The sequence below is a fragment of the Nyctereutes procyonoides genome, unplaced genomic scaffold, assembly GCF_905146905.1.
Source record: "Nyctereutes procyonoides isolate TBG_1078 unplaced genomic scaffold, NYPRO_anot_genome, whole genome shotgun sequence".
Taxonomy (NCBI): Eukaryota; Metazoa; Chordata; class Mammalia; order Carnivora; family Canidae; genus Nyctereutes; species Nyctereutes procyonoides.
The window spans coordinates 33,229,944-33,250,442 of NW_026575140.1; the positions used below are offsets into that span (position 1 = coordinate 33,229,944).

Below are 20,499 nucleotides of genomic sequence, written 5' to 3' on the forward strand. Positions count from 1 at the left end.
AGCCCCCACCCCCACCCCCCGTCTGAGGAGAAGGGGACCCAGGTGGAGGTTGAGACCAAGATCAGCCCCCACCCCCCGGCCAGCTTCAGGGACCACAGCGGGTGCCGCCGCGGTCTGGGCCGCTCTGTACCAATTTGGGGGCTGGGGCTGGGAGCCAGGGGAGAATGTGCAGAACCCTCCAGATCCCCCTCGTTTCTGAGCACGGGGAACCTGTCCCATCCTGTGGACCCTTGGGGAGGGAGGGGACTCCCTTGTCCTGTTCCCACTTAGCACCAAGCCTGGCCGCCAATCTGGGGAGAAAACAGGAAATGCAGAGCCATGTGTGACCAGGAGAGCAGGTCCAGCCAGTCAGGCCCTGGCTGGGCCCCTACCTCCTTGTCCATCTCCCACCCTGGGTACAGATTGGAAGCCTGGGCTGAGGCCAACATCTCCATGTCCCTTCCCCAAACCCCCCTGTGCCAGCCTCAGCTTTGTCCCACCCTTGGCAGCAAAGACAACTCTGAATTCGACCTTGCAGCCCCCTCTGGCTCCCATGCTCAAGATGTGCTTCTCCTGACCTTCAAGGCCTCGGTGGCCTAGTGTTTGGGGCCCCCAGCCTGCCAGCCTCCCTGTGCCACTGGGCATCCCCTGGGCCTAGGTGCCACTGTCCTTGAGGCCCCCAAATAGTGGGGAGTAAGGTCACTGGACTTAGCAGCCTCGTGACCCTGACAGGTATTCAGTCGAGAAAGCACATGAGTGGGTGCAGTGGGGCACAGGGGAACCTGAGCCTGGTGTGGGGCAGCTGATAGGGTCAGGGCATCTGCAGGGGCACCCTGATTGGCCGCTCCTTCCATCCTGTGCTCCATTCTCTGCCAGTCCTTACCTGGACTCCAGCCCTCACGTATGAGGCCAAAATGAGGCCTATTTATGGGGTCATTGGCTTAGGCCAGGGTAGGCTGGTGGGCACCTGTCCCCTTCTGACCCCCCACCATGTCAGCTGCTGTGGGGCCCCTCACACCCTAGGAGGTGAATGTGGTATGGGCGGGATGGGCAGTTGGCACAGTCCTGGGGTCACAGCTGGCAGCTTGCTCACTTGTTCCCTCAGCACTAGGAGAAGCCCCAAGAGCTGAGAAGTCAGAAGCCAGCTAGAGGATGGATGACCCAGCATTAGGGGGTGGGTACACGAGGCACCCCACCCCAGGCAGGACCTTGTGGGGCCTGAGGAGGTGATGTGAGCAGAGGTCCCATCCAGGAGCCTGGGCATGACAGCCTGACAGGGCTGGCCACAGCACGTTGGGGAGGGGCCACCGTTTGACCTTAGGAGACCTAGGCTTAGGAGGGGCACGGGATATCCTGGCAGGGCTGCCTCATGCCATGGGGCCATGCTGAGCCTGTCCAAAGACCATGGCCCCATTTCTGCCCATATTAGAATCACAGCCTGGACGTGTCCCAGAGTCTCCCATGTCATGTACCCAGCTGATGGGTGGGGCAGCAGAGCAGCTGACAGATCACCCAGCACTGGGCAAGCATGGGTGGGGGCTCAGCCCTCACACCATTAAGCCTCCTGATGGCCTTTTCATGCAGTGGCCATTCCATGGGTCCTTGGAAGCACTTTCTGTTTGAAGCCATTCTGTCCCAGTCCTGGAGTAGAGGGACCCCCTTGGAGATATAGTCCTCGCACCTGGCCAAGGACAACCTCTATGTCCAGCCCAGAACTCCCAGGTGTCTTGGGGATCAGGGCGCCCACATTTCAGAGCCATGAATGGACAGGGGTGCAGTGCTCACTGGGGACCTCGTCTTGTCCCCAGCCAAGTACCAAGGCTGCAGGGTCACACGCTGAGAGCCATGCCCCCCCCCACACACGTGAATGCACCTGTACCTGATCAGGCACATTCGTGCTCAAACAGCCAGGTTAACCTGTTCATGTGCACACGCCCATGTACACGGAGAACACGCACAGTCTCTGCGCCTACACAGCACAGGATCTCAGTGCCAGAGGTCTGTACTCTGCTCCCTGGCAGGGAGGCCTGGCCACCGCCCAGATGGCACATTCCTCAGGCCTTCCCTTCGCCTCTGGGCACTGACTTGTCCACTTAGGAGCTCCAGTGACTTCAGAACTTGGTATTCCTAGGAGCCCTCAGGAGGGACAGAAGACACTTCCTGGAGGCAGCATGTGACCCCGAGTCATGGTCCCCTTGGGAACCAAAGCCCCATCATGCACGAGCTGGGCCAGGCCCACGCTGAGCCCCCCACCTCCTCTCTGAGCAGCCCCCCTGACCAGCACACTTCATCGCATGAGCTGGATCCTCTGGGAGGCTTCCCACTGTCAGAACTGTGGCAACAGGGCTGTGAGGGGCATAGGCTAGACCCCCGTCCCCACCCCAACCCCCACATCCTCCATCCAGACCCCCTCCTTAGCCCAAGCCTTTGCAAGGACCCCACCCTGACTGGCGGAAGCCGTTACCCCTTCTTCAGGAAGATTTCTGGTCCCCTGGCTGTGTTGGGGGCTTCCTTGGGCTTTGGGGCCCTTGCTCCTGTCCCAGCAGCCCCATGGCTAATCTGATCCCTGAGTCCACCCCTTAAGGGTACCCAGCCCTGACCCCTCACCCGATTCCCTGGACCTAGAGGTGGAGGGTTCCCTCGCGTATGTGCACATTGGGGTGCCATGGAAGCAGGCTGGGTGGATGGGGTGGGGGTGACAAGCTAGGCTGAGATTGGGGGTGCTCCTTGGAGGCCCCTCAGAAGGGACGTCCCCTTAGGCAATCAGGTGTACCCAGAGTTAGAGAGTGGATCTGTTTGTGGAATGGCGGCTCCATCACCCTGGGGCTGCTGGGGGCAGATTTTACCCAGACATCAGCACCCCCAGACCTGCCCAGACTGCTGAAGCCTCTGCTGACCCCCAGCTCACCGCAGGCTCTGACCTCTCACCTCTGACTTCCTGCCCTCCACTGCCCAGCCCGCCAGGGCGAGGACAGGAGGCCAACCCCTCCCAGAGGCCCCAGGCCACGCCCCCTGGCCTGCATGACCTCGAGTGTATAAATACACCTGCCAGAAACCACACCCTGAGAACTCACACCTGCTCCGGACTGTGCGCCCCGTCTAGAAGAGCACACGCATCCCCCGAGACCCACTTGCCTGCGACAGAGCGGAGGGCACACCTGCCAGAGCAGCACCACCAGGAAGCCCAGCCACTGGCAGTCAGCCCCGTGGAAGGACCCCTGCCTGGTGGAGCACAGGCTGGCCCAGCCCGGAGGACGGGAAGCAGCCACTGCTGGGGCCTCACAGCCTGCTGGTGGCCAGCCAAGAGGATCATGCGCAGGCCTTGCTGACCCCCCACCACCAGGTAAGGCCAGCTCAGCTGGCACCCGCCCCTCCCTTATACAGGCTCAGGGGGTGGTACCTCTGGGGAGGGGCTGGGAATCTCAGTGCCAGGAACTGATTATGTGGGGCACGCCGGACAGCCTGTGGTCCCCCCAGACTGTGCCAAGACCGCTGTCTAGCCTGTGGCCACCACTATTCCCAGAGCGTGGTGACATGTCATGTTGCAATGCTGGGAGCACTCGTGACATCACAGCGATGTCACTGTGATTCATGGCGGTCAGAGTCATCACCTAGCAATGCCCAGACCTTCACGACACATCACCACAAAGTCATTCCACCGGCCCACCTGGACTAACAAGCAAGTGAGGGTCAGGGTCACCTCTAGGGAGTCCTTCTGGGCTCCACGGAGTCTGTCCTTCATCTTCCTCACCTGTTCTCCTCTGGGCAGGACCCATGTGACAGGGCAAGAGGCAGAGCTGAGCAGAGCCCCAGTCAGCAGGTAGGCCCCCAGAGCCTTGCCAGGGAGACAGAGGCAGGGTCTGCTGTGGAAATGGGACTTGGGCAGGAGGACGACAGCCTATGTGACCCTGCAGGGTGGGGGTTCATCCCAGAGGATGGCTGGGGCTGCTCCACCTCTGCTTCTCAGGTTAAGGGCATCGCTAGGTTCTGGAGGCCAGCAGAAAGCCCTCATCACTAGCTAGACGAGCTGGCCCTACAGGTTTGGGCGAGGCTGGGAAACAAACCGTCCTCGGGACACTGGCCCCCACCCTGCTCAGGCCCTCCTCAACTTCCTGAAGCCTGCAGGCTTACCATGGCCCCCGGAGTCCTGACCCTCACCCAGCCAGGCCTGGCACTGCCCCCCATACTGCTGCCCAAAAACCAGATGTGTACCAATCAGGTGTGCAAGCCGGTGGGATCCATGTTCAAACCCACCTCACCTCACTCCTCCAGTGAGAGCTCAGGTCCTGCTGACCTCTTGGCCAGGGGACCCTGGCTAAGTCACCAATCCTCTCGTGTATCCCATGACCCAAGCCCAGCCTGGCGGATCCCAGATGTCAATAGCCACTATTGTGGGTCATTGTCATCAACTTTATTTCTGTCCAGGCAGCACTGCCAGGTAGGACAGGCCCAGCAGGAGGTGTCCACTGAACGGTCAGCATAACACCCTGTGCACATGGTCTTCATTCTTAGACCCTCTGTGGGCTGGCCAGGCCTCGAGCACCCCCTGATGCTCACCCGTCGTGGAATGTGAGGAGGTGGGGGTGGCAGGATGGCGATTTGAACAGAAAGACCTTGACTCTTGTACAGAGGGGACTTTCTGGAGCTGCCCACAGGTGGGCAGTGTCCTCCCAGAGATTTTGGGGGCTGGTGCTAGGCAAGAGACATGAGGTGAGGGCAGCAGGAAAGGGGCAGCAGGAAAGGGGCAGCCTGTGATCACACACTGTGTTCTCCATTTGTCCCACAGCTCAGAGTCGCGTCATTAGGCCAGCAGGTGTGGCACGGCCATGTCAGCCCCCAGTCGGACCAGCCCTACAGCCCCAGCGCCCAGATCCCCCAGCACCCCTGGCTCAGAGAAGGTGGCTTCCCCCCTGGAGTGCTCCATCTGCTTCTCAGGCTATGACAACATCTTCAAGACGCCCAAGGAGCTCTCCTGCACACACGTCTTCTGCCTGGAGTGCCTGGCCCGGCTGGCGGCCGCCCAGCCAACAGGCCGGCCCGGCGGCGAGGCTGTGCCCTGCCCATTCTGCCGGCAGCCCACGGCCGTGCCCGCTGCTGGGGCCCCTGCACTGCGCACCAGCCACCAGCTGCAGGCCAAGATGCCAGCACACCTGCGACGGGAGGAGCCCGTGTGGCTGGAGGGCACCAAGCTGTGCTGCTGCCTGCCGCCCTCCGTACCTGGCCTTGGAGAGCCTGGCTTCATGTGTGTGGATGTGGGCCTGAGCAAGCCTGCAGAGCCCACTGCGCCCACACCCGCCCCGGGCCCTACCCGCCGCCAGGGCCGCCTGGCCCGCTGCTGGGCACGCTGCAGGGACTGGAGGCGTGTGGCGCTGGTCACGGCTCTGCTGCTCGTGCTCTTCTGCGTGGTGCTCTGGCCCGTGCAGTGTGCGCTCAAGACTGGGAACTTGCACTGCCTCCCCCGGCCCTCCACCACCATCACCACCGCCACTGCCTTCTCTTCCAGGCCCCTGGCTGACAACTAAGGTCAGCCACCTCTGCCCCGGTTCTAGCTGTGGGTCCCTGGCCCACAGGTGGTGTCATGGGTGTGCCAGCCATTGAGAGCCAGTCCCCTGGAGGAGCCCCAACATCTCCGAGGACCCCATATCCCATGCAGCTCACCTTCCCCCTACTCTGTGGGGCTGAATCCTGATGGCATGAACTAAAGGGTCCCTGAGACCTCCAAGAATCACAGGCTCCTATGTGTCCACTTTCCGAACCCCCATCATGGAGATAGCCTTGATGAGGCCGCCTCCCTGTACACTGTGAATGACCTGTGTTAGCAGCCCTTTGCTGAGAAAGGAGAGCACTCATCATCTTTTTTATTCTCACATTTCACCCATGGCTCCTTCCCCAGGCCCCTTCCCCAGGCAGGGCTGGCCCCTTCTGTGGGTGGGTGTGCTAAGGGGGCACAGGGCAGCAGCAGGAGACCCAGTCCCCCAGTGCCCACCCCAAACTGTACATTTTTAAATAAAGTATTTTGTATCCACATTTGTTAAGGCATCCTCACCCTGTGTGCTCTCCTTCCCACACCACTGTGCTTTTCCCTCCCCATTTCAGAGAGCTTTGATCCAGAGGACACCCCTGCTGGACTGAAAGCCCTGCAACTCCTAGGGTGGATAGACCCCTAGGTTCTAGGGTGTCCAAGTCCTGCTCCCTCTGGGCTGTGGATAGGCTGGAGCAGCCCTCCCTCCTCCCCCAGAAGTGTGAGGCTCCCCCAAGAAGATGGGGAGGGCCCAGAGCAGCTGGAGTAGGGTAGGGATGGGCCTTCAGCATACAGAGCCCTCCCCCAACACCCCCCAGTATGGACACAGAAGGACATCCCCAAGAAGTCACAGCTCCACAGCCCTGCTGAGAGTCCCAACAAGAGGGCCCAGGGCCCCAGGACAGACCCCCTAGGAACTGAGGTCTAAAGATGCACAGAAGCCAAGATGGCGACAACTAGTGGGCCCTGAAGATCCTGAAGACCTCCAGCAGCCCGTCCTGGGCAGGGCCTGGCTGCTCAAACAGTGAAGTGCAGGGGCATGAGCAATGGGCAGGAGTCCTGCCAAACCCATGACCACCGGCACCAGTGCTCGTTCCTGCTATGAGCCGTGGGAATCCTCCACCACCAGTGAGCCAGGCTGGTTCTGGATCCCAGGCCTCAGACTCCTCATCCCAAAGCTCAATGCTCTCTGCTCCTACTAGCTCTGGCTGGGCTCGGGGAGATCCTCAAGAAGCTGGGCCCCAGGCCCCAACAAAGACACAGAACTGAGGAGTGGTTTTATTGAGGATACCACAGAGCCACGGGACCATCCGTGACAGGAGGGTGTGAGCACAGACTACATGTCAGTGACATCACACCTGCCACATACCAGTCATGCACACGTGTGAGCCTCAGGCACATGAGCACCTCACATGCACCTGCACTGTGGGCAGCTCGGAAGCCACGGTGGGGGCTTGGGACAGGGAGGGCAGGCACAGATGCCAAGGATGGCTACAGTCAGGTCAGGCACAGACCCACCCCTTGCTCACTGGTCAGTCATGTCACACATACAGGCCAATACTCAATCGTAGCACACACAGGGTCAGAGGTGGTCACTGTGTTGTGCAGGTGGTGACTGGTGGCCTCCCATACCAAGACAAGCCCCTGAAGCCCTGCCTCCCCCTCCTCCCTCACCTGGGAGCCCCAGAAAGGGCAGGGACACTAGCATGTCCGACTGCCTCTCCCCATTTCTAGGCTTCCAGGCAGAATTAGGAGGATCTGAGGGCTCAGGGACTTCCCCCAGCACTCCCCCCAGCTCCAGTCTGTTCTGCCCTAAACACAGTCCTTCTGAGGAAGGCGAAGCCTCCAGCGTGGCTCCAGCGCCCCCTCCCCGACTCGGGGTGCACAGACGAGGGATCCCCTCAGCGCGCGAGGCCTTGAAGGTTCTCATACAAGCCGCAGGGGGCCTCCGCGGTCCTGCGGGGCAGAGACAGGGTTTGGTCTGCACCCGCGCGGGACCCCGCCCCGGGTGCCCCCCTACGACCTCCCCGCACCCGGGCCGGGGGGTGGGGGGGGCACTGCCCGGCCCCCCCACCCTGGGACCCAGGCCTGGTCCAGTTCCCCGACGACCTCCCCACTCCCGAGGGGGCACAGCGTGGCTCTCTTATCCCGGGACCCCGGCCAGTCCAGCTCCGCGACGACCCCACTCACGCCGGCGCCCGAGGCAACGCGGGTCCAGCGCTGTGGCGGGAATCCTGCGACCTGACGCCCACATTCAGGTAGTCGCGCTCCCCCGGCTGCTGGCGGGGGGAGGGGGGGCCGCCGGTCACCATGGTGATGGCCGTGCAGGCCCCACCCCCGCCCGGCCCCGCCCCCACCCCACCTGCTCGCGCAGGCGCCGCTGCTCGTCCTGGATGTACCGCTGCAAGGCCAGGTACACGAACTTGTACTGCGCTTCGGTCTGCACCATTCCCGAGCGCTGCCGCCGCACCAGCTGGATGGTCTTGGGAACGTCGATGTCGCAGTCCAGACCTGGACACAGCGCGCTCAGGGCCGGGCAGCGGCCGGGAGGACGGGGCGGGGCTGGACAGGAGGGGCGGGGGCCAGCGGGGGGCCGGGGCTGGACAGGAGGGGCGGGGGCCAGCGGGGGCCGGGGCTGGACAGGAGGGACGGGGGCCAGCAGGGTTCTGGGGCTGGACAGGAGGGGCTGGGGCCGGCGTGGGTGCCGCGGGCTCACCCTGCCTGCGGATAGTGTCCACCAGGATGTCAATCACGATGATGGTGCCAGTGCGACCGATGCCGGCGCTGTGGGGACGGAGCGGGAGGCTTGTGGCGAGTGTAGGGGAGGAGGCCGTGGCCCTGCCCCAGCTGGACCTGCACTGCCCGCCTACCCCGTCCCCGATCGCACCTGCAGTGCACCACGATGGGTCCGGCTCCCTGCATGCTGCTCTGGGTCCTGTTCACCTCTTCCAGGAAGCCAAGGACGCCAGATGGCTCTGCCGGGACCCCGTGGTCTGGCCAGCTGAAGTAGTGGTAGTGCTTCACTGTGCGCCGTGGCTCTTCCTGGGCAGGGTGGGCTGGTAAGCCGGGCCAGTCTGGGAGTTCCCAGGTGGGGCCAGGCCGGGGGTGGGGTGGGGGGTAGGGGGGTGTCAGAGTGGAGCTGCTGTGAACCCTCATCCCTGGGGATCAGAGGGCACAGGGCAGGAACCTGCAGAAGGCAGGCAGGATTTGCCAGAAGGAATGACCAGCAGGGTCAAGGCCCAGCAGATGGGGATGGGAGGGAACTATAGGGTTCAGAGCCTGGGGGCACTCAGATAGCTCCAGGTGGGCTCAGGCCCCTGGGGAAAGGAAGAGGGAGCAACAGGGTGACAGGTTTAGGGAAAATGAACTCTATTTGGGAAAAGCCAAGTGTGAGAGGCCTGCAGGGCCCCCCAGGTGGTTAGACATAAGAAACCAGGTAGAGATGGGGGGGCCTGGGAAGGGATCTGTTCCTGCCACAGAAACAGGCACCACTGGCATATAAAAATCATTGACTCTACTGAGGTGGCCCATGGAGAGAGTAGGGAGGGAGAGGCCATGTGGATGTGAGGTCACCCTGGGGCCAGGGAACTGGGACCTGGGGGCCTAGGGTTGGGAATGTCACCTGCCTGTGAACACTGCCCCGTAGCGCCCAGGCCAGGACTGTGCCCACTGTGCCCACTGGGTTAAGGAACCTGAATTCCATCAAGGCCAGTGGGATTGGGTGGGGCCCCATGAGGGGGTTCTCCCAGGACAGGGCTTCTTCACCCCCAGTGCAGACCTGTGGACTTCTACCACTGTGACTCTGACCCTGCATGCCTTGTGGCCCTCTGGGCTCACCTGATCTGGCCGCCACACCTGCAGTTCCCGCACACAGTAGCCCTGGGCCTGGTACTCAGCCAAGTTGCAGATACGTACACAGCCATATTCTTGGCTGCCATGCAGCTCTGGCCAGTATCGGAAACATTTGTTCTGGGAGGAGGGTGCATTGCATCAGCTGTGCTGAAAGACCACCAGCACCCTTGCCCCTTATGCCCTATGGGGATTTGCGTATGCATACACAGGGGCCTTCCAGAGTCCTCCCCACCCCCTATCAGCATCCCGAAGGATGAAGGAGAAGCAAGACAGCATCAGCCACCAGCACAAGTCCACGTGAGCACATGATGGGGAGGGGGCTGTCCAAGCTCCTACCCGGCCTCGCTCCACCTCCCTTGTGGCCATGACAATGACCTGTGTATTCTCCTGGTATACCATCGCCCAGAAGGCAGCCACTGTGGTTTGCAGACAGCCCTGGGTGGCGATGTATACCTTGCCCAGTCCATGACCTGGCTTCGCCTCTGGATCACTCTGTAAGGGGGTGGGGGTCAGGTGTCCACTCTTTACAGGATTTAAAGTGCAGAGAACAATGCAAATCTATGCAAATGATGTACAATGTAGCACCAGGTGGTTCACAAGCAAATCAAAGCAGCACCACCAGGTGCCTCGCACATGGCCCCTCCTGCCCTAGACTAGGGAGGAGCTTAGGACCAATATTTAGTCCAGCCCATTCTGAGAACCCCTTGGAAACTGCCACAGCCCCTCTCTCCCAATCATGTCTCCTGTCCTGCCAGGGTCCATGATCCCTGGGGGACCCAGATCTTCCTGAACCTGTCAGCAGGAGCTCTAGATTCATCATAGAGGGATAGGGTGACTGGTATGTAGCCAAACATGGCTCAGGTTGTCCTATGTGATCCATGCTAGGCTCTACATGCAGCTGGCCACTCACACGTGTCTCTTGCACACCCACCCTGATGTAGTTGGCATTGATGTAGTCTGCTCCAGGCACACTGTCGTCCACATCATGCAGAGTGACACGGGTGGTATCAACTGGGAAGGGGAAGATGCTGCTCAGGTTCCCAGAGGAGGAAAAAAGGGACCCCACCTGCCTCCTTGCCTGGGGACCCCACAATGAGCAAGATGAGGGAGGGAGGGGCTCTGTGCAGAAGGCAGAGTCACACTGGTGGGAACCCACACGGCCTTAGCCCACACGGGGCTCCTCCTCGCCAGATCGGCCCCACATGTAGTGGATGGGGTCCTGCCCCCAGTGTGGCCCCGCGCCTGGCCCTCACAGGGAAGGATGTTCTTGTAGCGATTCTTGGGCTTGTTTTCCAATCGCTGTCCCTCTTTCCGGGGATATAGGAGCCGACATTCCTGCTGCTGCAGCATCTAGGGGAGGGGTCATGGAAGCCTCAGTCTTTTGTTCCCCAGAGCCTTCAACGACCATCCTTCCTGTCCTGACCCTCCCCCCTGACCCCCCCTCCGCCGCTGGCCCTGGTCCAAGCCCCAAAGGATGGGAGTCTGTGGGAGAGTGAACAGTGGCGAGGGGGACGGGCACCTCAAACTCTTCCCAGAAGCCCTGCTTGGCCTTCTCGCTGGCATCAGCAGCCCTGTTGAGCTCCTGTACTCGGCTCTCGATGCTTGCGGCATTGATCCTCGTGGCCTTGAGGGGCTGGCCGGGAGAGGATGCGTCCCTTAGCAGGGCCCAGCAGACCCCACAGCGCCTTCCCCTGGGGCAGCTACCCTGGCCCCACACCCTTTCCCCTGGGTACCGGGGTCCCTTGGGCCCTCCCCACCCCAGAGGTGAAGCTCACTCTGGGTCCCAAGGCACCCCCTGGGCTCTGGGCATACCTGCTTGAGATGCACCACAATCCCCGACTTCTCCACCATGGGATTCTTCCTGTAGCGCTCCACCAGGTCTCTGAGGGTGTCGAACCGTTCCCCACCTCCTACGTCATACTTCCCATCTGGCTGTGGGGGCGGCAATGAGAGGCCTGGCCACGACCCCCTCCCCTGAGTCACACCCACCCCTGCTACCACCTCCCACCTGGAAGTGGATCATGATGTGTGTGACCCGTGGCCGGCGGTCTTCCTTGTCTGGCTGCTGTGTGAACACAGACAGCACGAAGTCCCCAGGTTTGCTCTGACTCTCCCGTACCAGGAAGGTACCTGGACGTCCTTTTTCCATCAGCAGCTGCTCGGCCTCCTTGCCAGACAGGTGTCCATGGTACCACCTGGCCCAGGGTGTGGGGTTCGGGGGGGACACAGGTGGTACCATGGACACCTGAGATGGGGCTGTGGCCTGGCTGGGTGAGGGGACACAGACCCACATGCAGCCAGAAGGCTCCAAGCCAAGACAGAGGGAGACGGACAGACCCACCCAGATCCCCTCACCCAGGCCAGCCTGTCTCTCTGACTACTCTCTGACTCTCCCTACCTAGGAGCAGGCAAGCAGAAGGCAGGACAGGTGGGGCCTGCAGGTCCAGAGGTGGCCACCAGGTGGCAGCCTGGCTCCAGCAAGGAGGGTCAGGGCCACCATCCTAGACCAGCCCCACCACCCCTCCCTGGCAGATGCAGTTCCTTCAGGTTTCAGCAGTGCAGGTCGGGAAACTGAGGCTGGATGAAACCGTTCACCTGAGTCACCAGCCAGGAGGTTGGGCATACGACTGGCTGCAGGGCTCCAGCTGCTCACACTGACCCAGGGGACATGAGGCTCAAAATGCCAGGGGAGGGCAGCATGCAGGACTCCCTCAGCTTTGCTGCAGCGGTGCCCAAGCCTGGCCCTGAGCCGTGGAGCACAAAAGAAACCAGAGGCCTTGCCCAACAGGCCCTGCCCCAGGACATCTGCATGCACATGGTCACAAACACCCAGATGTCTGCTGCTCACCGCTCAGATATGGGGTCCTGGCAGCCCAGGGGGTGCCTGAGCTCAACGGGGGCCCCGCTGCGCTCACGGAGCAGCCCCCCATGCTGGCCTGTGTAGTGCTGCACCAGCTCCGCCAGCGTGGCAAACTTCTCCCCACCGTAAAGATCATAGTAGTCGCCTGTGTTTTGGATCTTGACGTGGGTCACTTCGTCATGGCGCCTAGAAGGGCAGGGGCACCAGTCACTGTCATAGATGTGGGGGGGGGCATGCTCCCACCAACCCCCTTCTTCCCATCACCACCCTCAGCTTCCAGAACAGTCCTTGAGCTTTTCCTGTGCTGTTATCTCTGCCTCTGTGGTTCCCCTGCCAGGAAGAGCCAAGGCCAGGCCCTTCCCCATCCAGCAAGCCTGAGAGCCCCCCCCCCCGGCTGGTGGGTAACCCACCCCCCACTGTCCCCCTGTGCTGTCAGGACTGGACTTACAGACCACAGGCCAGACTCTCCCTGAGCCTGGAGGCAGACACTGAAGTGACCCTCCATGACCCAGACCACCTGCCTGGGGACATGGCCCCCAGGATGGCCTCTCCAGGCCTCGCAGCACAGGGAGCTATGAGGGAAGGCTCAGGGGAGAACCTCAGTCTCCAAAGTGAGAGAAGTCCATCCTGACAGTTAGCCTCAGGCCCACCTGCTGCCTCAGTTTAGCAGAGAAACTGGAAAGATCTAGAGCCACCCCAGCAGATCACCACTCTTTCCCACAGACTGACCCCTTCCCATCCAGGGCCGACACAAGTCTGGCTGTCCACTCTGCTGCTTGCAGCCCCTCCCCCTCCCTCGTCTCCACACAATGGGCCTTTCATGGCCTCCAGCCAGACCCTCAGTGGGCAGCACCCCCAGGAGATGGGGTCATAATCCTGGGCCATTGAGGCCCCCTGCCCAATACACCAGAATCCTCAGAGGGCAGGAGGGAGGTCCTGCCAACTCCCCAACCTCACTGAGCCCTTCTAAACGATTCCCTCCTGTCCAGAAGCCACCTGGCCAGGAATGCCTGCTTCCCCCCACCCTTGCTAACCTGTTGGCTCCCCACCCCTGGTGGGGATGCTGACTTCCTAGGGTGGGGGGACTGATCCCCACCTGTCCCCCAGCTTAGGGTGTTGGAATCCCTTGAGCCTCCTGGAGCCTCAGGCCTGTCCACACCAGGCTGCAGCACCCATCCACCTTCACCCACCTGACAGACAATGTGAAGCCTCCCGGGCAGCTCTTGCTGGGTCTCGCCAGGAAGCTCCCGTGCTGTCCCCTGGATAGGAGCAGCTTCTCTGCCTCAACTCCACTGATGTTGGGGTGAAACCACCTGGAATGAAGAGCACAAGTTGGCTATCCCAGAGAGCTAGGATGTACCCTGTATCCCCCCAGCCCCACCCAGAGTCCTGGCCCACACCCAGCCTCCACCTGGTGCCTGCTGTGGGCCTCGTGCTTACCACCTTCCATGGTCTGAGGTCTGTGGGGAAGGAGGTGGGGCTATGGGGTCCCAGGGATATAGATGAGCAGAAACTTTCCTACAGCTGGAGGGTGGGTGGGGGTGACCACCACCATCAGGATCCTCACCTTTTTTTTTTTTAAAGATTTTATTTATTTGTTATTCATGAGAGACATAGGGAGAGAGAGGCAGAGACATAGGCAGAGGGAGAAGCAGGTTCCTGACAGGGAACCCTTTGTGGGACTCGATCCCGGAACTCCGGGATCACGCCCTGAGCCGAAGACAGGCGCTCAACCACTGACCCACCCAGGTGTCCCAGGATCCTCCCTTAAACTCTGTGCCTGGTCCTTCTGGCCCTGTCAGGGCATCCCAGCTTGGCCAAAGGCACTCGGGGAGCCCCAGTGTCACCAGGGCTTCCTTCCTGCCTTTACAGCCCCATGAGCAGACCCTGTCCACTCTATGCCTCCAGGCTTGGTATTGGTCACCACCTTCTCTCATGGGGCACATGCTGCAACCTCAAGGACCGCTTCCCCAGCCCTGGCTCTCCTCAGAGAGCCGCAGGACTAGCTGTTTTCTGCTCCACTGACCCACAAGCACAAGGCTGAGAGAGCCCTCTCACTTCTCCTTCTTTCCTTCTTACTCTGCCTTATTTTTCTCATAGTATTTGTCACCTCCTTGACATATAGGATGTATTATTGGCTTACTGTCTATCTCCCACTCAAGCATTTAAGCTCCAAAGGACAGAGACTGTTCTGCCTGGGTATTAATGAATATGCCTGAATTAAGAAATGAATGAAAAGGGGGGTACCCGGGTGGCTCAGTCGGTGAAGCTTCTGACTCTCGGGTTTGGCTCAGGTTGTGATTTCAGGGTTGTGAGATCGAGCCCCACGTTGGGCTCTGCTCTCAGGGGCGAGTCCGCTTGAGACCCTCCTTGTCCCTCTGCCCCTCCCTCCACTCCTGCTATCTCTCTAAAATAAATAAATAAATAAATAAATAAATAAAGTCTTAAAAAAAAAGAAGTGAATGAATAAGTAAATGGATGGCAGGGGTACAGGTGGATGGGTGGCCTACACCTGAGAGGAAGGTCAGGACGGCTGGCAGGTTCTGCCACCTGTGGAGCCCAATACAGGCCGAGTCCTGTTGGTGAAGGACTAGAGGGGCTGCAACCCTGCCTCCACCCCCCAGCCCTGCCTCCCTGGGACTGGCCAGAGGGACTGGCCAGGAAGGCCCTTGCTCAGGGCTGTGCATGAGGCCACAGCCAAGACCATAGCTGCTATGTTCTTTACCCTGGTAGCTCTGATGTCCCCTCTCAGGGCAAGCTTTTTTTTTTTTTTTCCAGGGCAAGCATTTAAAGCTCAGGTTTATTTTATTTTTATTTTTTGAAGATTTTATTTATTTATTCATGAGAGACACACAGAGAAAGGCAGAGACATAGGTAGAAGGAGAAGCAGGCTCCATGCAGGGAGCCTGACATGGGATTCGATCCCGGGTCTCCAGGATCATGCCCTGGGCCGAAGGCAGATGCTAAACTGCTGAGCCACCCAGGGATCCCCCTAAAGCTCAGGTTTAAATCTGATCCAAGAGATAGGAGCAAAGACGATCCTGCCCTGTAGAAATCTTTCTAGAATGGAAATCAGACCACATGTCTAAAGCCCCCTGGATCCCTCCCTCTGGGTCTTCTCCTCCTTCAGGGCCTGTCCTAACTCCTCTAAGGAGCCATCTGTGCACACAGTCTATACATGTATGTCCCACACAGCAGCTTCCATGTGAATGTAAATTAATTAAAATTCAACAAAATCAAACCCAGTTCCTTGGTCACACTGCTACACTTCACTGCTGAGAGCCACATGTGGCTGGCAGACACTGTTGACAGTGCAGGTAGGAAACGTTTCCATCACCACAGAAAGTTCTGGTCTGTGCTGGTCTGCAAGCTCGTCCTTGCCTGAGTCCTCACAGGTCTGTTCCCCTCTGCCCTCCAGCCCCACTGAGACCTCAGCTCTCAGAGTGTCATCTGTCTCCAGGGCCTGTGGTCAGGCCTCTGTCCTCAGCAGCACCTGACAGACACAGGTGGTTATGCCTCCTTCTAGAAATATTTCTCCAGAATTCCACACTGCCCAGCTCTTCTGCTTTCCCTGGCTAGAACCCTCTGCTGGGCCCTCCTCTTTCTGACCTCTCAACGTCAGACTCCCCACCTGAGCCCGGCATGTGTCTACAGGTCCATGTGCCTTCTATACCTCTCACCCCATGTGGGATCTGAGCCTCAAACTCACAAATACTTCTTGGCATCTCTCTTCGGAAAGGTAACATTTCTATCTTTCATTTGCAAAATTTAAAACTCCTGGCCATGCCCATAAACCATAACTTTGTTACATAGTCCTCACTCAGGGAAGGGGACACCACTCACTCATAGCTCAGGTCACCAACCTGCAGCCCCTCGGTGCTCTCTTCTCCAGCAGCCTTGTGCCCTACCTTCCAAATGCACAGAACCAACTGCCTGTGCTGGGCACGGTGTATAGTCCCTGCATTTCCCTGCAGCCCCACTGCTCCCCTACCTTGTTTTTTTTTTTTTTTAAGATTTTATTTATTTATTCATTAGAGACACAGAGAGAGGGGCAGAGACACAGGCAGAGGGAGAAGCAGGCTCCATGCAAGGAGCCTGATGTGGGACTTGATCCCAGGACTCCAAGATCACGCCCTGAGCCAAAGGCAGATGCTCAACCGCTGAACCACCCAGGCGTCCCTCCCCTACCTTGTTAACGGCCCATAGACACATACACAATTTGTGTTTATCACCTTCACTGAGGGCAGGCTCCCCAGGGTCCATGTGTTGATTCAGAGAGGCCTGGAAGCCCAGATGACCTGTCCAGGGCCACCTGGCCTGAGTAACACTCCTGTTCACACTTTCCCTGGGGGAATCAGGGACAGGGCCATCCAGGTACTTCCTGGACTTGGCCTGAGACTACTGCTTTGAGCTCCCTCCCACACTGGCTTGGGGGGAGCCAGACCTGGGGCAATTTTTGGTCAAGTGGTCCAGCAGCTGAGGCTGCCAGGGAAGGCTTCCTAGAGGTGGAGATGCCATGTGGTGACCTCCAGAGCTGGTCACAGGAAAGTGGGCGGCGAGACCACCAGGAACAGGGCAATGGCTTTCTGCTGTCCTTGAACCGTGATGAGACAGCGTGGGGTGGTAGTTTGGGGAGGACTAGAACCCAGAAGAAAGCTTCCAACCCCCTCCACCCTGGGCCACCTACTCTGTTGAACCACATCCTGTGCCCAGATGCCCCCTCCCCCCAGCCCCAGCAGGCAGCCTCAGATTCCAGTTCAAGATGGGCAATGCCCAGAGTGTGGGGGCAGGGATGGAGGGTGGAGGCCCAGAATCAAAGCCACAGAGAGGGGTGAAGGGCACCTTGGTGTCCTTTCAAGGATCCTCAATCATACTTTCCGTCCCCCTTGCCTCCCCACAAACTGTCACTGGGTCTATCAGGTGGAAATCTTCAGGGGTGGGGCATCCTAAGAACTTGCAGCCACTCCTACCAACGCGCTCCAGAATCTCAGGCTGAGGCAGGGCCTCACATCCCCCTAGCCAGACCTGGAGGTGGAGTTGGGTGCCCAGCAGGCCAGTGAGGCTTGCTGCCCCTGGCTACAGGGGTGGGAGGTGGTAGGGAGGCTACAGGTAGGGAGGCCCCTCTCTGTGCCAGAGCGCTCCCTGCCCTGTGACGGGTCAATGACTCAGCTCTGCCTTGGTGATGCGGCCTTGCAGGGAGGGGAGGTAGGTAGGGTGAGTAGCACATACTGGGCTTCCCACAGGTCCAATGGCCTGGCCCCCTCAGGCCCGCTGGACCCAGTCAGCGCTCAGGAACCCAGGAATAGACCAGGCCACCTAACCAATCAGCTTGAACCCATGCTGGCCACTGGCTGGCCTCACTCCCCGCACAGCCTTGCTGCAACCCTGGGACCCTGGGAGGCACACGATACAGAGGCTGGACACCCCGCAGGGCAAACACTGTCGTGGTGATGGGGCATACACAGGTCAGTGGAGGGGGTTCTAGGCGTGAGGACTCTAGAGCACAGGCAGTGTCCTTCCCCTCTCCCTGCTCCCAGCCCCCAAGAGGAAACCAAACCAAGGTCTGCCTGTCCTACAGAGAACCAAACTAATCAGAGGTGCACTTTCCTCTCCAAGCCTGGGAGCAGAAGGAGAGGTGGAGGGGGCGCAGCAGGCCCACCACCCCACCGAGCGATCCAGCCCCTCCCAGGTACCAGTACTAAGACACCTGCACCCAGCTCTGCCCCACAGAGAACAGTGCCCATTGACCCACAAACCACAGGGCCACAGGAAGGGGACGTGACGTGGGGGCGGACACATGGGGATCGACTGTACTGCCCAGGCCTGATAGGGGTGCAGGCCATAGAGTGACCTCCAGATGGTCACCATGGGGTGGGGCAGAGAGGGGCTGGCAAGGGCGGACAGAGCCCCACCCGGGGCTTTCCCAGGCTGGCACAAGGTCACATGCACATGACACAGATGTGGCCTTCGCTGAGCACCAGGCTGAGGCTGAGGAGAGCCTGAGGGGTCATCCCAACCAGACATCTAAACCCCCTCCTCCCCAAATTTGGGCTGTTATAGACAAATTCCTGAGATCCGACTGAGTTCTGATATTTCTGAGCCTACAAGGGCTTATGACCTTGGTGGAGGCCAGTGTGCCTCGCGCATCCCTCCTAGGGATCCTGGGACCCTCGTTACTGAGCTGTTGCTGGCGGGAGATGGGCAGAGACAGGGGTCTCTGCCTGGGGCTACGGACCTTGCCCAGGCAGGGAGACACCCTGTGGACCTTCAGATCAGACCTTGTCCAGCTCCTCACGGATTGAGCATGGCCCCTCCTGTGACCTCTGGCTTCAGCAAGCCCCCAGTGATGTGTCTCCCATTTGTTTCCCCCCCATACAACCTGACATCCCCATGCAGGCTAAGAGTCTGAGCTCACACACGTATGTGCACATGCCCATAGAGCAGGGACCCACAGAAAGGGCAGGGTGGACCCACTTCTTGTCACAGTTCCCATTTTTGCCTCATCCCGGAGGCTGGAAGCTGGCCTGACCTGTGGCTACTTAGGCTCTCAGTCCCCACCAGGGAGCTTGGCCTCACACCTGGCCCTTAGGAGGGTCTGGAGGAAAGACGAGCCCAGCCACAGAGGGCTGGTCCTTGTGACTAGACCCTCAGGAGCCCTACTGCCCTGGGTTTTGGGCCTAAGGAAGGCAGAGTGACCCACACCTGGCAGGATAGAAGCCCAGTGGCCAAAAGGGAGCCTGGAGCAGGGCAAGGGGCATAGGGGATGGAGAGTGGGAGGGTCTGCCCATTCTAGGCTCCAACCCCTGCCACCCACCCCTGTAGAGCCCCTTCTGGTCCCTAGGGTTGGAGTGCTTCTGACCTCCACCCAGGCCACCCCCTGCCCCCTTTTGGAAAGAGTCCTTTCCAGCTGCCTCCTGGGCCTGGGGCCCTGGTGTCGGGCCCTGGCTGGACAGAGAGGTCTCGCCAAGAGGTCTGGCCTGGGGGCAGGTCTCCGCGCTACCCGTCGGTGCCCGTCGGGCCGGGCACCGCCCGAAGCGCATCTCCAGGGGTCGCAGGGTCGAGCTACCTAGCGGCCCTGGCTCACCTGCGCGAGGTCATGTCTGCTCCGAGCCCGGCGCCTGGCGGGTCCGACGGCCGCGCCCTCGAGCCTCGGAGAGAAGGCCCCGCCCCCCGGAGCCCCGCCCCCCGGAGCCCCGTCCCGGGACTTCCTTAAAGGAGCCGCGCCCGCACGTGTGCCCTGTGCGGGAGAAGTTGGGATGAAAGCAACAGTCTTCGAGGGCATCAGACTTCAGAACCAGGGGATCACGCGGCTATTCCGGGCTCGGAGGGCGAGGGCGCGGGGCGGCCGGGACCGAGAGGCCCTCAGCCTGGCCGGGGCGTGAATGTCCCAAACCCGCGTGTCCCAGGCCCCATGGGCCTTTCCTGCATTGTCTCCTTAGTGTGTGTGTGTGTGGGGGGGGCGGTGCGGAGCTGGACGAGGAGACTCCTGAGGGACGGAGGCGGGATCCAGTGTGATGACCAGGGAGCCCCCTCTCCATCCTCCTACTGTGGGGGGCTTCCCTCCCTCCCTTCCTCCCTAAGTGGTGCTGACACACCCTTCACCTGTGCTCCAGCTGCGCTTCCCACCATCAACTTGTTACCAGCCCAGCCCCCACTGGCCAAACCACCTGCTCCTAAGCCTGTTACTGGGAGCAGCACCCTAATTCCTCTGGACTCTCAACCTTGAGACTCATTAGGAACATCAAGGCCCTCTCCTGTCCACCACTTCTTCAGGAGTGGTACAGCAAGGCATGGAACCTTCTGCAGCTTCCAACCCTGAAGCCCAGATCCCCAGCCACCCTACTGGCCCACCATGGACAGAGGGGCAGTGCTTCTTGCCTGGGATACTTTCTCTCCTACACACTCAGGTCACTTCACCTAGCCACCTGAGGGTCCTGAGCCTCAGCAGCAATTGCCCTGAGAGCCTCTCCTTCTGGAAGCATCAACTCCGAGACACTCCTGGTCCTCCTGGCCCTCCTGGCCCATCTTCTCCTTGACCTCCTGGTATGAGAACCTCTTCTCCCCTCACTTGACCCCCAGGGCAGCCCACCGGCTCCCATATGTTCAGTGTGCCTTCCACCTAGTACTGCATGGCTTCCTGAACTCCATTCGGTTGGGTCTCAGCTCCTCAAGCTGAGCACCTCCAGATGCGTCAGGGTGGCAGCCACCCAGGTGCCCCAGTGCCTGCATTAGTGCCCTGCCCCCCCGGCCCCCACCCACTACAGGCCTATCCACTCTGCTCCAAAAT

At 60.3% G+C, this 20,499-nt stretch overlaps 2 protein-coding genes across 2 annotated transcripts; one reads left to right on the top strand and one right to left on the bottom strand.

Moving 5' to 3' along the window:
• The first annotated feature begins 4,111 nt into the window (after nt 1-4,111).
• Nucleotides 4,112-6,006, top strand: RNF223 (ring finger protein 223). Its single transcript, XM_055305232.1, has 3 exons — nt 4,112-4,210; nt 4,492-4,548; nt 4,785-6,006. The coding sequence occupies exons 1-3, from the start codon at nt 4,112-4,114 to the stop codon at nt 5,499-5,501; spliced, it is 873 nt and encodes a 290-aa protein (XP_055161207.1). The 3' UTR covers nt 5,502-6,006.
• Nucleotides 6,007-6,756: 750 nt separating this feature from the next.
• On the bottom strand, nt 6,757-19,321 carry LOC129497322 (tyrosine-protein phosphatase non-receptor type 11-like). The gene is made up of 15 exons (XM_055306141.1): nt 19,297-19,321; nt 13,403-13,525; nt 12,201-12,398; nt 11,361-11,547; nt 11,165-11,284; nt 10,872-10,985; nt 10,606-10,702; nt 10,284-10,363; nt 9,689-9,844; nt 9,338-9,469; nt 8,388-8,542; nt 8,217-8,284; nt 7,863-8,011; nt 7,691-7,779; nt 6,757-7,456 (listed from the first exon to the last, which is right to left on the bottom strand). Exons 1-15 carry the CDS (start codon nt 19,308-19,310, stop codon nt 7,402-7,404), a joined length of 1,737 nt encoding a protein of 578 aa, XP_055162116.1. The 5' UTR covers nt 19,311-19,321; the 3' UTR covers nt 6,757-7,401.
• Between the last annotated feature and the right edge of the window lie 1,178 nt (nt 19,322-20,499).

Bases quoted from the DNA above. Each gene is read 5' to 3' on its own strand.
- RNF223 (XM_055305232.1), top strand. From the start codon at position 4,112: ATGGCCCCCGGAGTCCTGACCCTCACCCAGCCAGGCCTGGCACTGCCC. The intron at 4,211-4,491 runs GTGGGATCCATG...CTTCATTCTTAG, and splicing joins CCAATCAGGTGTGCAAGCCG to ACCCTCTGTGGGCTGGCCAG. The intron at 4,549-4,784 runs GTGAGGAGGTGG...TCGCGTCATTAG, and splicing joins ATGCTCACCCGTCGTGGAAT to GCCAGCAGGTGTGGCACGGC.
- LOC129497322 (XM_055306141.1), bottom strand. The intron at 12,399-13,402 runs GTGGGTGAAGGT...CTGCCCTTCTAG, and splicing joins GGCTTCACATTGTCTGTCAG to GCGCCATGACGAAGTGACCC. The intron at 10,364-10,605 runs GTGAGGGCCAGG...TCCCCTTCCCAG, and splicing joins CTACAAGAACATCCTTCCCT to TTGATACCACCCGTGTCACT.